We start from the raw sequence: 17,206 nt of genomic DNA on the forward strand, positions 1-17,206 counted from the left end.
CTGTTTCATTATTATTTTTAAAGGTAAATTGCAGTCGCTGTTAATAATGTTAAAAGGATAAATTTTAAATATAGTATTGTAATTATTATTGCTATTATTTTCTATTTTTTTTAAGTATGCTATCATTTTCTAATTAAAAAGTGTAATATTTTATCTTGATGATTATTATCTTCATCTTGAATAATTACATGATTGACAACTATTACTAAAATGAAGCATTGGTTTTTGTTGGAGAATAATCTTTTTGGAAATTAAATTTTGTACCAAAATATGATCAAAATTTTGTACCAAAATTAAATGATCATTTTGTTATGTTGAATAATTACAGTTCTCTCTACTAAGAGATTAAATGAGACATACTTCAAATCATTTTACTATGAATGAGACTTTAATTACATTCTGCAGTTTGGTTTCATTATAAAAAGAAAAATAAAAAAAGTGGCGGGAGAGAAACGGGAAAGATATTGTCCTTAGTTTGTTTTAACAAAGAAAAAATGAATATTGGTCTTATGCCTTTTTATTCTGCCCAAATTAGCCAAGAAACTTATCAGAAAGGGTCAAAGATATTGCTTCTTACTTTACTTGCTTCCCAAATAATATCGTTGGATTTTCATTGCAACTTTTGAAGCACTAAACTGTCTCATTCTCCATCGTGATTACCTTCAGTTATATTCACATGTCATTACGTTGATCCAATAATATATATTTTACTGGACTGCAGTATATATATTTAGTTATTTACCAACCCGTTAATTTGAAGTTTTGAACTAATAGCTAGAGTTCCTTTTTATTTTATTTTATTTATTTATTTATTGATATTTTTTTTAATAAAACCATCATCAAAAACTTTTTCAAGTTCTTTTTTGCTTAAAATATTCATTTATTATGGTCAATACTTAAAAAAATCTATTAGAAAACTTATGAGTTCACTAAAAGATGCGTTGAGTCGGTTGAACTTTTTTGGGTCAGAAAATGTACGAATAAAATTCGAAGCCCAAAGGGTACGAGCTCAAAGGCAAAGATTGGGCCGGGGCTGGGAATTGGAGCCCAGTTCTAAAGTGTTGGGCAGCAATCCATGCACTACTTCCCAATGACAAACACTTGCGCCCTAGAGATTGAGCTTTTCTTTGGAGTCAGAAACGGCATGGTCCAACGCCCAAGCATGTATTTTTCTAAGAGCTCATTAGAGCACAAAATATTGAAAATGTAAAAAAATTAAGCTCTTTAAAAAGAATTTAGGGTAAATAGTATTGTTGGTCCTTCCAGAATTGGTCAAACTTATTTTTAATTCATATAATTTAAAATTAATAATGTTAGTTGTCTATTTTTGAAATGCAATGAAATTAATCTTTATGCTAACTTCACTCATTTGTTTGCTAATGTGGGTAAGGGATGACATGTGTCATCATATGGCAATGATTGTGACATGGATGACGTGATTGTTATGAAAAAGGTATGGTATGTGTTAGTTAATAACTTTTTTTATCTTTATAAACCGATTAAATATAATTTTGGTTCCTATAAATTAATTAAATATTATGATATTATAATCCTTATATTTTAAAATCAATGGTTTAAGCACACTAATTTCTGAAATATGCATGGTGAAAGTATTCTCTGCTACTAACTCTATTTGGGTGGCAAAGATGACATGTGACTTGCTTTAATGATATGCATATGACTCTAAATCAGACGTTGAAAACTTCTAAAGCATGTTTCTTAACACCCTTCAATGATTAACAGAGTTTCAACACTTGAAGTTCTTATTAAAAACAACCCTTTAGAAAACTTTACTAATATTAGAGGAAAGGTTTCAAACTTCTTTAGTTTTGATGTGTTTCAAACTAGATATTTTTTCACTATTGCACAATAATGTTCATTACAACAAGACAAAGTTAAGTAGAGTTTTTCCTCTTAGGTAGATCTTTTAGGCAAGGTGTCCTAAAAGTAATAAAAGAGTGTGATATCCCGTTACTTCTTTTGCCTTGTTATAATTAACATTGTGCAATGCTGAAAATCTCTAGGCTATGGCTTGGATATTGAATGTCTTATCTAGATTGTTTTTTAAGGCCAGGTGCAACAGTGTACGTCTAACGAAGGAACACATCAATACAAAATAAATTTGAGGTCTTATCCTTTTATTAATAGACAGATTCAGATTTTAAAAATAAGGACCATATATATATATATTGATAATAAGACTTCTTGAATCATTAGAAAATATTTTATATAACACTTTTTATATTTATATTGATATTTTTTAAAATCCATATAGAATAAAATATATAATTTAAATTTAGTTTTATATTTTCTAATTCTTTTATATATATATATATATATATATATATATATATATGAGGAATTAAATTATTGATTTAACCGTTAGATTATATTTATATATTATCAAGATCATTTATATCAAATTTTATTGAAATTGAATAATAATAAAAAGATAATTAAATGATTCATATTTTAATATATTTTGAAAGATTTATATTATATCAATTTTAACCTATATGAAAGAGATAACAAATAATTTTGAATTAATATGAAATTTTGTATATGTGATTTATATGAAAGAAACTTTTAATCCAACGGTGAATTTTAAAAAAATATTATTCAATTAAAAGTTATAAAATAATATAATAATTATTAAATTTATGTCGGTATAATTTGATCACTCCTTTTATATATATATATATATAACACATGTGTGTGTTGTTTTATCACTTATACATCAAACGGGTAAAGAGTATAATAAACTCATCTATCTTAATATGTAAAATTAACACATCTAACGGTCTATCTTAGTAAAAAGAAAACACCTCTAATGATCCGTGTTAGAAGAAATAACGTGTTTCTGATAATTAAAGTGTTCATTTTCTTCGTTTATTATTGTTAATTTCTTGTCTTAGTACGGTGAGACTTGAGAGTTCAACAATTTTCAGACTTCTCACGTAGATTTTCGCTAGGCATAATTTTCCTGAAATAAGTGGAATACAATTATTGTAGGACCAGTTTCTTGGTTAACTTTATTATCTCTATATTCATATCGACATATTCATATTATTTTGACTAAAATTATGATAAAATTAGACACCTCATATATTGTTTAAATTGCACACCGACTTAGGAAATGGGGTGCTTCGTCCATTAATTGTTTAATTCGGGTATAAGCAAAGCAATCCCCTGCTTCGTCCATTAATTGTTTAATTCGGGTATAAGCAAAGCAATCCCCTAGAATTGATAATGGTACCTCGATATGAGAGAGATGACAACTTGAATATGTATATTTTATGTCCTAGGAAGAGAAATATCATATGAGATCATGTACACGAATATATATATATATATATATATATATATATATATATATATATATATAGCGTGCTGGGCACGTGGTTTATGCATCCGTGTAGCAAAGTTCAGTTAGAGAAAAATGATGAACGAAATAATTATAATGCATGGTAATTAACAATGATCAATAATTTCCACAACTAGTAAAAAAGAAAAAGGAAAAAGACATAGATGATTGCGTGGACCTATTGTGTGCACGTGGAGTCAACATCATATCATCACCCACCCTTGAGCTATGGCAATCGGCAAAGCCAGTTTAGGAAATTCAATTGGATAAAACTATATACTATTTCTAGAAAGGGTAAGAGGAAAATGGTGGTTTATTCTGAGAAAGTGATAATAGAGTGAGCATTTGCAGGTTCTTTTATTTGGTTGTTGTTGACCTAAGGCCATTGAACGTGACGAATCCTATTGTACATACAGCAAAAGAAAGCACACAATGCCATGGAAAAGAAGGAAATTCTTTCAACCATGGTTGTTGATATGTAAATTCCATTTTGTCAATAATGGTGGTCACACCCCCTTTTCCTATCTCATCTTTAGCCGACATGTTGATTCATTCACACTATTGTATATGACGAATCAAATTACGTGTATATATATATATATATATATATATTGTTCATTTGACATTGATTCTCATAGGGTAGTATGAGAATGATTCTAAATGGGCCATTATGGAGGTTGTGGATGGATGGAAAGGTAAAAAAGTCTATATCTCAACGGTTCATAGACTATATATAGGGTCTTCTTCATCTTGTTCGGTTGTCTTTATCCTTTTATTTTCTCAATTTCTTCCTTAGGATGAAAATTTATATACTTATATTGATAACTATTAACACCAAACACGTGATCAACGGTTATAAAATTATTTTAGTTTAATTAATAATTTGAAATGCAAGTTTTGGATATAAAATTATGTAAAACACTTGAATTTTTTTTACTGTTTATAATAATTTTATTAAACTCAAACATAATTATTTTTCTTAAAAAATACGCATGATTCCAAAAAAGTATATATCAATGTATGTTCTAATACTTTTTTTTTTTGTAAACACCATATTCATAATTTAATTAATATTAAATAGTGTTTTAAAGTTTGTTACTAAAATCTCTAGTAACTGTTAACAAAAATTATTGTTAGCTTTTTTTTTTTTACAGTGTTGTAATGATAAATTTTTATTGGAACCATAAATTTATATAAAGTAAATATTTTCATTTCAATATAATATATTCTATATCCAAGTTTAATCAGAAATCAAATAAATTATTTAGTTAAAAAATAGAAATCATTAATTATCAGTTGTGTGTTATTGTTTTTTATTTTATTTTATGTAATCAGATGAGGAAAACAACCTGCATATATAAATATAGTGTATCACGTCATGCATATGCGTCGAGTCAATAGATTTGTTAACATCTGAAAGTTCCTGTTGAGTTAAGGCTTCGAACAATTAGTTGGTTCATGATTGGGTTTATCACTTTATCTTATATATTCACTCAATCAATGCTTTTACATAGAATTTCAGCCGCTCAATTATTTAACTATTTTCCAACAAAAATGATAAATCCATAAATTTTTGCGGTAATTGTTAAAAAATGAAAGTTGACATGAAAGAATAGTTTAATTTATTTGTTTTATCCAAAACCTCTCATATGTTTAATTATGTTTTAGGTTGTTTTTGAGAAATAGACTCTTTTAAAGTTTTTTTAAAATATTGCTAAAAAGTTATTCTTAATAAACAAATTAAAACATATCCAAAGTTATATACTGATGTCTACAGATCACTCAATATCAAATAAAATGTAATCTTTTATTTTGTATAAGTTACCTAACTTTAATATAAAAATCCAATTTTCAATATAAATATACCTTATCGTTTAGCTTCAAACTTTACTCTCTTTTTTTTAAAAAATAAACTCTTTTAAAGTTTTTTTAAAAAATATTGCTAAAAAGTTATTCTTAATAAACAAGTTCAAACATATCGAACGTTATATACTGTTTTCTACAGATCACGCATCTTCCAGAGGTGTCCAATATCAAATAAAATGTTTTAAATTGACAAATATATTTAAAAAACAATAAAAATCGATCAAAGCCGGAGTGGAAACAATCAACCCCAAAAAACTGCATTTTCTATATTGTAGTTTCATTTGATTTTTTTATTTTTAAAATTAAATTGCATCTTTAATATATTTATATTGATTTGCAACATTGCATAACCGTATTTCAGTAATGATACTATGCAATGCAATGTCGTATGTGTTGGACAAAGGAATAGTTATTTCGTCTGGTCTAACACTTTTCATTGAATGAATAGTAATCAAGTAATTTAAATATTTTGATTGTAAAACATAATTTTTTTGTGAAATTAATGTAATTAATCTTATATAACAAATTAGGTTGTTAACTAGTTGCTCGAAAATGAGATAATTCATTTTATAATATAAATTTTTACTCCTCATTCTTAAAAATCGAGCAACTCTAACATGTATAATATCTTCTTACTTTATGTATACAATTTTCTTAATTTATAACACATGTTTTATGAAATTTTATATCAAATCATGTCAATATTTTTTTTTCTATAATTAAGAATTTTTTTTATTTCTTAAATTGTTTTAATAAACATTTAAGTTTCTTCGGCTAGCACTAGTTGTAAACTAAATTAAGATATTTGAATACTACATTTCAATATTATTTTTAATTAAGTGATTTTTGACATTTTTAAAATAAAAAATTAAAACACTTACATTGTTATATTTTTATTGGTAATAAAATATTTTTTAAAAATATTTGTTAGTTTATATTTTTCCATTTTATGTAATAATATTCATAGATTGCACAAAATATTTGAGTATTTTATATGTATTCCTGTTGAAATAGCCATCTAAGAATAATATTTTTCTATTTTATGTAAAAATATTCATAGAATGCACGAGATATTTGGCTATTTTTATATATATTTCTGTTGAAATAGTTCACATTCATTAAAATGCATTAAAATAAGAGTAAATCATACTAACATTTCTTAAAATTTTGTGAAATTACACTAACATTTTCCCTGTCTTTATCTATCCTTATATTAACCCCGTTAGTTAATTTATGCACACACATCCCTCATCCATTACATTAACCCTCAAAACATTACATCGGACTCCCTTTAAGGGAGATTAGTCTAAATGTGTTAAAAAGCATCAGAGATTTATGTAATTTTACAAAATCTCAAAAAGGATATTTTTATAATTTACTTTTAAAATAAGGTTAAAATACATTTTTTATATTTTATGTTTTTTTATTATATATTTAGTTTGATTGTTTATCTTTTAATGATCCTCAGGAGTAAATAAAACCTGTCTCGTTAAATTTAATTACTTGAAAATTGTAGAATGAAACTGATATTCAATAAAAAAAACCATGAACTTGAAAAATATATTAACTTTTTTTTGTTGGTGAAACTTATTTTTTATCATGTTTATAACTCTTTTTTTTTCAAATATTAGTTGATTTTTATAGTTTTATGTAAGTGAATTGAATGAGAAAAATTTTATGTATTAAATTAGTTAAAAAATCATTTAAATTTGTGCTCTAAAATTAAAAATAATTATTATTTTGAAAAGACCATTTTTATCTATTTTACAAATATAAAAAAATTAAATTGAAATTTTTAGAAGATGAGAGAATAAATTAAATATAATTGAAAATATAAAAAATTAAAAGTATATTTTAACCTTAAAATAATAAAAAGTTAAGATATGTCGACGAGATGATGGGGAGATAATTAAATTCCATTACTAAGAAACAGTTAAGGCCCATATTTCTTTTTGTTTACTCATTATATATAATTTTTTCCCCTAGAGGATTAAGGTTTGAGATTGTCTAATGATTGTGAGCTTTTTGACAATCCCATAGAGTGAGAAATGAGTAATACTATTTTGATTCTCAAGTCAATAATAATAATACTACTAAAATGATAACATGTAATAAATGATTAATTATTACATTAATATTAGTTGTTTTCATTTTTACAAAAGTTTGAGACGAACTAAATTCCTGACAGAGGGTTTAAGGCCTCTCACAAACAATAATACTACTTTATATTAATGTAGCATTAATAAGATAACTTTGCTTTAAGTCTATTCATAAATGCATATAATTAATACCTTTGTACCTGCATGTTAATTTGCAATTGGGTTATGCTAAATAGTATACTTAGAATATTGATTAAAAAAATTAAAAAAATATATTTATTATATAAATCATAAGAAAGCATAAAAAAATCATAAATAATATATTTTTTTTTATTTCTCAATAAAAATATTTTTACTTTAAATTCTTTAATCAATATTATTAAGACAGTAATTAACAATTATTTTTGTAATTTTGCTTGATTTAGTGTTTAGGCTGAGGTGCCTACTAGATAGAATGGACCTATGTTCATAATTTATTTAATTAATCAAATATTAAAAAGTTATATAACAAAAAATCCCCTTTATAAGAAAAAAAAATCCCTTTATGAACGCTAAATCCCTTTTATATATATAAGATTATTAAAACTTTGATTAAACATCTTCATCTATCTGCCACATTAAACCCATGAATAGATGAATAATAATAAAAAAGCCATAAATATAATGTATTAGACGATATAAATGATTTTCGCATGATCAAAATCTTATTATGCATGTTATCTCATGATCACATTATATCTTTAAGATATCGCTATAAATGAGTTGATGAGAAGCAACCAAAAACAAATTGAATTTATAATAACATGTTTATTAATAATAATCAGCCTGCATCCATACTTGTCACATGATACAAAATGGATTGGTAAATAAAGAAGGAATATTGTAGTATTTGGAAAATCGTCATAATTGTTAGGCGAAAGGGGCTAACTTGGATGAGATGGTCCTAGTTTTGATGTTTGCATGGCACGTGGGAGAGGGCTATCTCATCAGGGGTTCCACCAATGGTTGGCCTCCACGTGTGAATAGGAGCGTTTACTTCACGTGCGAGTTGTTGATGATTGAGCCGAGTTGAGCCGATGGCGTGATGTTAAGCCGACAGCTCACGGCCTGTTTGGCAGAAGAATGCGGCAGCGTGATGTCTCCATAGGATTGATTGAGACAAAAAACCACTAGGCCCACCCAAATGGCCGAATAACTATGAAACGAGGGTAATCTTTTTTCTAAATTATTAAATGAAGATAGTGAAGCAATAAATTATAGAATATTTCACTAATTTATGATTTTGGTTTTATTTTTTTATTCTGGAATCGGAAAAAAGTTTATGACTTTTGATTTTTTCTTAATTATGTATTTAAAGTCATAAATATTTTTTTTTATTAGAAGTGGTAAATGATTTATGACTTTAGAGTCTAAGTTTCTTTTATTTAAATTAATTATCAATAAATTTAAATTAGATTTCATTTTTAGTTTTATTTAATATTTTTGTATATTGTTTTTTATTTAATATTTTTAATATTTTTCTATATTATTTTATTTAATATTTTTTTTACTGATGTTAATAATTATTATTTGTTTTATAAATTAGAAAAATAATATAAAAGACTTAAATTTAAATAAAATATATTAAATATACTACACACATGTTTGTTTAGGAAAAATATTAATAGTATGATGATGTTCACAATGAATTTTTATAAAAATATTGATTAAAAATTAAAAATGAAAACTAATTTAAATTCGTTAATAATTAATTAATATGAAAAACTTACGAATTCTAATAATTTTCTTAAAAAAATTAAAATATTTATGACTTCAAAGTCGTAATTTTTTTAAAAAAATCAGAAGTCATAGAATAACTTATGACTTATCCCTTTCTAGATATTAATTTAAAATTTATCTACATTTGATAATTTAGAGAAAAATCCTCTGGTTTGATTGTTTCACCCATCTCTTCTTTACTCCACACCTCAGAATATATATGTATATAAATAAGTTATTAATGTAAGTGATATTAGATCCGATCTTTTAAACAGAATCTCAGATTTGAACATTGTAATTGAAAGATGTGATTAAGAGAGGAGAATTTCATTAGATATGATCAATCAGTGTTTTTGACAAAGATTAATTATTGACAAGATGGATAGATATTCTGTATCAATAATATCATAATTAATTTATATATATAGAAAATAAATAAAATATAAATATAAATGAGTTTATTAATGGAAAGATTCTCATCAAATTTGACTGAAACTTCGTAACATTATGTGAAGAGAAAACCATTTTTAGAGTGTAAGATGTAGAAGGGAGTAAAGGAATAAAAAGACAAAGAGAGAAGAAAGTAAGTGAGTGTAAGTGAGAGATATAATAAGCGATGAAAGTGACCGAGATAACAAAAAAAAATGAGGTAAAAAAATGAAACTAAGCATATAAATGTTATTGTTAAAATAAGAATATTGATCAGAAGTTGATCTCTTGGTTGACATTAGATAGAGTGCTTTCATTTTTTCTATTTTGAAAAAAAAAATATTTAATTAGAATATTTATAATAACAGTGTAAAGATTTTTTATATTGTTATTCAATTAATTATGTATGAATGGTCAAATGTGATAGGGTAATTGACTTTTGTAATAATTACTGGAAAAAAAGTCTAAGTGCTTTTAATTTATTGATAATGTAAAAATATTTATACCAAATGCATAAATATTAATTAATTTCTTTAAATAAAAATATTCTTAAAATGTACAAAGTTAAGTTGAATAAAAAATGACTAAATTTCTTATAATAAAAAAAACTAAATTTCTAGACTATAATAAGTGTGTCAATTTTTATAAGTTGCAAATTCAGCAAAATTAGGTTTGTAAATTTATTTATAGCATGATATAGTGTTTAAATTATATTAAAGTTACTTAAATTCTAATTACACCCATTATTTTTTATGTATAATACATTTTTTTTTCTTTTTGCTTATTATTTGATGAGTGAAAGGCATTTATCTTATCATTTATATTTTCCCAAAAAGGATTATTGATCTTATTATATCGTAACATTTTAAAGGATAAACTATGGATAAATAATGTATTTCATGTCTTTAAAAAGCACAAAGTTGACGTCACTAAAATTAAAGGTAGATATTGTAAATTTGGCAATTATATATATATATATATATATAAAATAAAAGGATCACCTGACTCCAATACCGTATGTTCTGTACGTGGTGCATTCCTGTGACTCTGAACTATATGTGTCTCTCTCAAACCAGTTATTTGAAGAAAATATTAGTTTGACATATATTCATAAACATGACTCGATCTGCAGATAATGCAGGTGAAGAAAAACATATAAGAGATGCTATAGGCAAAATGCTATGGGAACCCATTCACTGATCAGGAACATGTAGTGAAGGGGTGCATGTGAAGGAGCTATAGTGTTATGAGTTAGGACTGATCAGAATTCACTGATATACCTGTGAATATATGCAATGCCACAACACAACTCCTAATAAATCTAAACAAAAGATACATATATAAATTAACTAGGATGTGATGAGACACATTTGAATAGGCTATATATGCTTTCTCTCTCTGCTAATCTGACTGCTGCCAACTTGTTTCTGTGCTCTGTGGGCTCTCTCCACTATCAGGATTTATGCCCAAAAGAAACAATCCTATGAAAGTATATTTGTAAACCCTATCTTTTCAGATTGTGTATGTGGTTTTTTCTAATAAGTTTTCAGGTGCCACACGTATAATACGCCTACTTTATACATTATTCAATTTTTACATCAAATTTTATGAGTTACTGTATACATATATTCTATTTTTATATATCCTTAATATAATTTTGTACAACATTATACAGAAAAAACAATAGAGAAAATAACATACATTTACACTATCAACCAATGACAAATTACCATACATATTAAATTTATCAACTTTTATAATAATTATATTAAAAGTTATATCAATAATGATTTATGATTGATTAACATAATTATTACTTTATATTGTAAATGCTTAGCTATTAAATTCTAAATAATATACACATTGATAACATAAATGCTTGTAACGTAAGTTTATTAAGTTTGCTAACAACTCTCTTAAAAATTATATCAAAGATGATTTTAGTTGCTTGATGATCTTTTACAGCATGTCTGTTAAATTCTATTATATAATTTACCATTTATATATTAATTACACTTTTCGACCGTAATAATTATTTTTTCTGTGTATACATATACAAGTACAAGGTGGTAGAAAGTGAAAACGTTGCAGGCTATGATTAAACTGTGATTAAGAGAAAGCTTTTATAAAGAGGGTATTGGTGTTAAAAGATGCTTCACTTACACTGCAGTTTTTACTAAGCGACCAAAAAGGGGTCAGAGCTTTCCGCACTTAAAAAGAATACAAAAACAGGTATGCCATAAAATATTGAGGATTTGACATTCAAAATACTAACCTGAAGTCTCATGCATGCTCCCTGTCTGCAAAAACAGTTTTACTTATATATATAGACCCACCTAGCTGATAAAAAAGCATCATCCTTTTCAAAAACCACTATATTGCTCTAAACTGTTAAAACCATATTATTACTACAATATAATAATAGTCTCTCCCTTTTATTTTTCTCTTGTATTTATGTTCATATTCAAGGGGCTTACTTATTATACAGTTTCCCGACGTAATTGCTCAAGTACCAATATTTGTTTTTATTATAAAAGCATGTACCTTTTGTTCTCCCTACCTATACAAGGTTCTCCACAACAAACACGCTGAATCAGTACTGGGGCTTCTTCAATGACAGATGAAGGTACAACCTTAACCTTATTCTCTCACTTTCTATTCTCTTTCCAGTTTGTTAAATGTATCTGGGATATATATATCTTTTATAAGGGACAGAAGAATTCTCTTTCTTTTTCAACTTGTACTTTCAGAATACAGCACTGCATAAAATTCAGTTTCTCAATTCACTAACCATTTGGTTCTTTTCTTTCACCTCCTCATCACAGCTATCTCCACATTGAATTTGAAAAATCCAGTTAGTGCTACAACAAGATTATGCAAAACCTTGGTGTAAAATCTGTGTTCAATCCTCTGTTTTGTTGCTGACATTGAAGACTCTTAAACAATTAATTAAGGATTACTCTATAGTGTTTTGGTTCTGGCAGCAGTTGATCTACAACTGGGAATTGGTAAGGCCTTAATGTCAGTATTTTTTTTTTTGTACTCAGATAAGTATTGGGGTATGCTTATTTCATCTCATATATTATAATTGTTATTCTCTTCAACATATTAGGTAACAAGGATCACTTTCTCCTACAAGATTCAACTAGATTTCTTGTACTTTCATTTTCATAAAAAATTACATTCATCTATGGATGGTCTTAGTTGGGATGCCTCACAACTGTGGGGTACTATTCAGCAACCACCAGTCTTTGGAGGAGGTTACTCCATGCCCCTCAATGTTCTCAATCAAATACAAGAGATGCAGAAAGCTCAAACAGGTCATGTATTCTCAAATTCTGAAAGAGCGATTTATCAGTCCGCAGGTGCTACCACCACTTCCTCAGAGATAATGGATGTGATGCAAAAACAAGACAAAAATCTATCACAGCATGTGTCTACCATGCCGGTGAAACCAGGAGCTGGAGCCAGTTGGGGAGAAACTTTAACATCCCAATCATACCCATCCCTATCAGTCAATGGACCTCACAGTATGAACCTGATTAGCAACTACACGCCAGATTTCAACATGGCCCACCACCAACAACTTGTCAATGGCTCACAAAATGGGAAGGGTGGTTGCTCTCTTGAGCCTTTTGACTGCTTGATTTCAGCTACCAACAGCAACACAGACACTTCTGTTGAAGATGATGATGGGATCTCAATGATTTTATCTGACTGTGGAAACCTGTGGAACAACTTCAGCTATGGCAGTGTAGCTTCCACTGGTGAATCTGAGAGCAATGCTTCCAATGGTAGAAACAAAGACATGCAGTGTCCAGTCAATGAAGTTGATGAAACAGTTTCTCAAACAGTAGAATCAGAGGCTAATTGTTCAAAGAGGAGTCATGATCAATCTAAAATGATCCAAGTTGGTGATTCCTGCTTCAGTATTGTTCAGAATTCTTCTCCAATTGAAGAAGGTGGTTTCAGACTTATCTCAGATAATCCACCAGAATGCAAGAAACCCAGATGGGATATGAGTTCCTCCTCAAATAATATCAATTTCCAGCAACCAAATTCATCCATTTCTTCTTCCATTGAAGAGCCTGATCCAGAGGCAATTGCACAAATGAAGGAAATGATATATAGGGCTGCAGCTTTTAGGCCAGTGAACTTTGGCTTGGAGGTGGTTGAAAAGCTAAAGAGGAAGAATGTGAAGATATCAACTGATCCACAAACTGTGGCTGCAAGGCACAGAAGGGAGAGAATAAGTGAGAAGATTAGGGTTTTGCAGAAGCTTGTGCCTGGGGGAAGCAAGATGGACACAGCATCAATGCTTGATGAGGCTGCAAACTACCTCAAGTTTCTCAGGTCACAGGTGAAGGCACTGGAAAGTCTAGGGAACAAAGTTGATGCAATGAATTGTCCTCCTACTAGCATTGCCTTCTCTTTCAACCCTTCTTTTCCCATGCAAACACCCCTCAGTCACATCCATCATTCCTAGGGTTGATGAAATGGTCACCTTACCATCATGGGGTCAAACAACCCCCCATGACCCCTAATCATTTCATTACCAATCACAATGATTAACATATCTGATCTTCATTTTCTAGCCAAGAAAAATTCTAATTGTTGACTTATATATCATTGTATTGTAATTGTCTTCAGTATAATCATCAGTGACTTGTTTAAAATTATCATAATGACGATATTCTCAGGTTACAGTAAAATAGAGTGTTCATTTTTATTTTTATTTGGTTACAGTGTTATTTATAATGCTACTACGACTGTCACAGCACTTTTATAGATTGAAGGTGCGGCGAATTGGTTACCACGAGAAGTAGTGAAAATATTAATGGAAATGAAATTACCTTACCTTTTAGCATGCAGAAAGACCTAGCAATTATAGCACCTTATTATTGAGATAAAGGGCTAGAGAAAGTGATTGTCACTTTAAGTTTGTTTTATATTATAGTTTAAAGGCGCATTTTTCTTGGAGACCCATTTAACAAGATTTTTTTAATTGATGTGCTTTGTTAGCTAACCAATGCACGAGACATTCTCTTACGATTAGTGAGCATAGTCAGTGGTCCTGTCTCCTTGATTCGACCCAACGCGTGCTCTTGAAACTCACTCTAAACGCATTGCTCAGCACGTGCTGCATATTCTTCTTTTTTAGTTACGAGTGTTTGTCATAAGCAATACTATATAAAAGCTCTCTATGTCTTATTTAAACGTACCAATTTGCTCTTATATTAATGTAACTAATGATATTGTTAATGATGATGATTATTATGACAATGACGGCTACAACAAAACGTGATGTGGGTCTTGTGCTATTTGTCATCAAACACGGGTTATTTTATTTTGCTCAAATATCTTCATTGAGCACGTCTTTGAGCTATTAATTGTTACTGTATATGCATGTGCTGTATTTCCAGTTCAGAATGAAGTCCTTTCCTTCCCTTTTCCCTCTATCTCTCTTTTGCTTAAGAAACATTCTACTTTTGGTTCACTTCTGATCACGAACACAAAAGCTAATTCTCCCACTAATTCTTTAATTTTTTCTCAACTCCTCTGCCTATTTGTAACTAAATTTTTCTCTTGCCAAATAAAATTTTACACACACATATATATAATTCATGTAAAATCTAATAATTTTGTTGCACATAAACCTAAAGCAATGTAGCATGGCTTCGAATTGCGGTATGCAGCCGCAAGTGCGGCTATAATATTGTAGTTTTGAAGGTAACTAACTGTACTTACAAATTTGTCTATATATATATTTTTTTTCATAACATAGCTGATTAATAAATGCAGCTGCAATTTAAAACCATGGAATATACTTAAACTTTCTCCTACTCTGTAATAAAAAATATTTGTTAAAAAATTGAGTGGTTAACCGATATATAAGACATGTGATCCCTATATTTAAACACTTAACGATTTTGGATAAAGATGTGGTGTTTGGTTCTCTTGGTAGTCCCTATCCGAGTCCTCTCCTGATCCCCCTCCCCCAACAAGTAGTATTATAGTCTGCCTGGCTAGACTTGAGGGGTGAGCAAGAACAGCTCTAAGTGAGTGGTTAGTCTCACATTAGTTAAGAGAATATTCAATGAAAAATATATAAGAGATGTCGTGTCTATACTTTTGAATAGTCTTTATTATTAGCCTATTAACACTTTTAGGTGCTTTCTCCCAAACTCAACATACTTTTTAAAAATATATATATATATATCTAAGTAATGCATGAATTAATTTACATTCACTTCGATTAATCCATATGCACAAGTGTATTTCTTATAGCTTAACCTAAGTAATTGGAGAATCTGGTGTGCCACGAGGGATATAAAGGAACTTTTTTCTCACCTTGATAAGTGGTACAATGCATAACCACCAAATCACCAAGTTGAAGCCAATAATCAACTTGATCAAGGAAAATCAGCTTGGTTTTTAAATACGTGGATCCTGCTCTTGCTTGTACCCAGTGATTGCTTGTTTTGTTCTTCAAACTGGAATTGGAATTGAAGGTTGAGAGATTTGGGGGGAAAAGGTTGCCATGATTGGATCAAAAGGGGTTATAGCAGTTGAGTTCCTTGCTAAATTTGGAAATTCTGTTGAGAAATGGATTAATAGATCTTTTGCTTTGGTTTGTCTCGTTTGATTTTATATTCAATAAAGCAATTGTCAATAAAACATCAATTTCTGTCTTGAAAATGTCAATAGATAACCAATTCTTTTGTAGGGTTTCACAAGTGGGACAAAGAGAGGATGGCAAAGACTAGACTTTGTTTAACAAACAGTTGTGTTGTAGCTGTTGATTCTCCGACTTGGCTAAAATATATTTGCTACGAGTCATTTTTCTTAGCTGTACAAGATATGCTAAATTAAAAATAAATAATTATAAAAGTTTCATAATTTCATTTTTATAAATAAAATTAAACTTAAGATAATAAAAGGAAAAGAAAATCGTCTTATGACGGTACACATGATCACTCGGCAGAGCCATGCTTATTTCTGCAGGTTCTCAAAGATAGGGATTTAAGATTTGTTAATTTGATTATGATTGAATTTTAGTTGAGTTAGTGATAATTAAAAATGTATTTTTAATACAATATATTAAGTAATAGTATCTAACAAAAAAAACATAAAAAATAAGATAAAATTCAAATTATGGATGATCATATTGATTTAATAATAAGGGACTAAATAATAATAAACTTCACATATATAGACCTTTATAACTTTGTACTGAGTCTTCGTTAAAAAAAACATTATTAACATCTTATTGTGTTATCTTTTTATTATTGTTTCTTAAACTAACTCATTATTTGATTATAATTTTATTTCAATTCAATTGTCTACTCAAAACCTTACTCTTCACTTTACTACTTTTTAAAGTAAGAACTCAGATTTGTTTGCTTGGCATCCGTCAAAATTTTTGGTGTTGTTGATGGAGACTGTGTCAAAGTTTTTTTTTCATATGCCCTGTTCTTCTCGTATAGGTAAACTAAAATATGTTCCAAAGCATAAGGAAGTAAGTCAAATTTCAAAGCTAAACAGAGCAAAGAATTCGCTCCTTGTCTCGAAAATTGGGCTTGACCCAAGTTAAATGCGTACTTCAGTTAGTGAGACGTTGAGGGCCCACACAAGCACTTGAAGGAAATCCATGGTTTTCTTAAAAATAATAACAAGGAATTCTTAAAAA

The 17,206-nt window shown here is 28.3% G+C and overlaps 1 protein-coding gene across 1 annotated transcript; it reads left to right on the forward strand.

Moving 5' to 3' along the window:
• The first annotated feature begins 12,081 nt into the window (after positions 1–12,081).
• Positions 12,082–14,156, forward strand: LOC100793975 (transcription factor bHLH87). Its single transcript, XM_014777635.3, has 3 exons — positions 12,082–12,142; positions 12,342–12,524; positions 12,629–14,156. The coding sequence occupies exon 3, from the start codon at positions 12,707–12,709 to the stop codon at positions 14,000–14,002; it is 1,296 nt and encodes a 431-aa protein (XP_014633121.1). The 5' UTR covers positions 12,082–12,142; positions 12,342–12,524; positions 12,629–12,706; the 3' UTR covers positions 14,003–14,156.
• The last annotated feature ends 3,050 nt before the right edge of the window (positions 14,157–17,206 follow it).

This window comes from Glycine max, chromosome 7 (genome assembly GCF_000004515.6).
Source record: "Glycine max cultivar Williams 82 chromosome 7, Glycine_max_v4.0, whole genome shotgun sequence".
Lineage (NCBI taxonomy): Eukaryota > Viridiplantae > Streptophyta > Magnoliopsida > Fabales > Fabaceae > Glycine > Glycine max.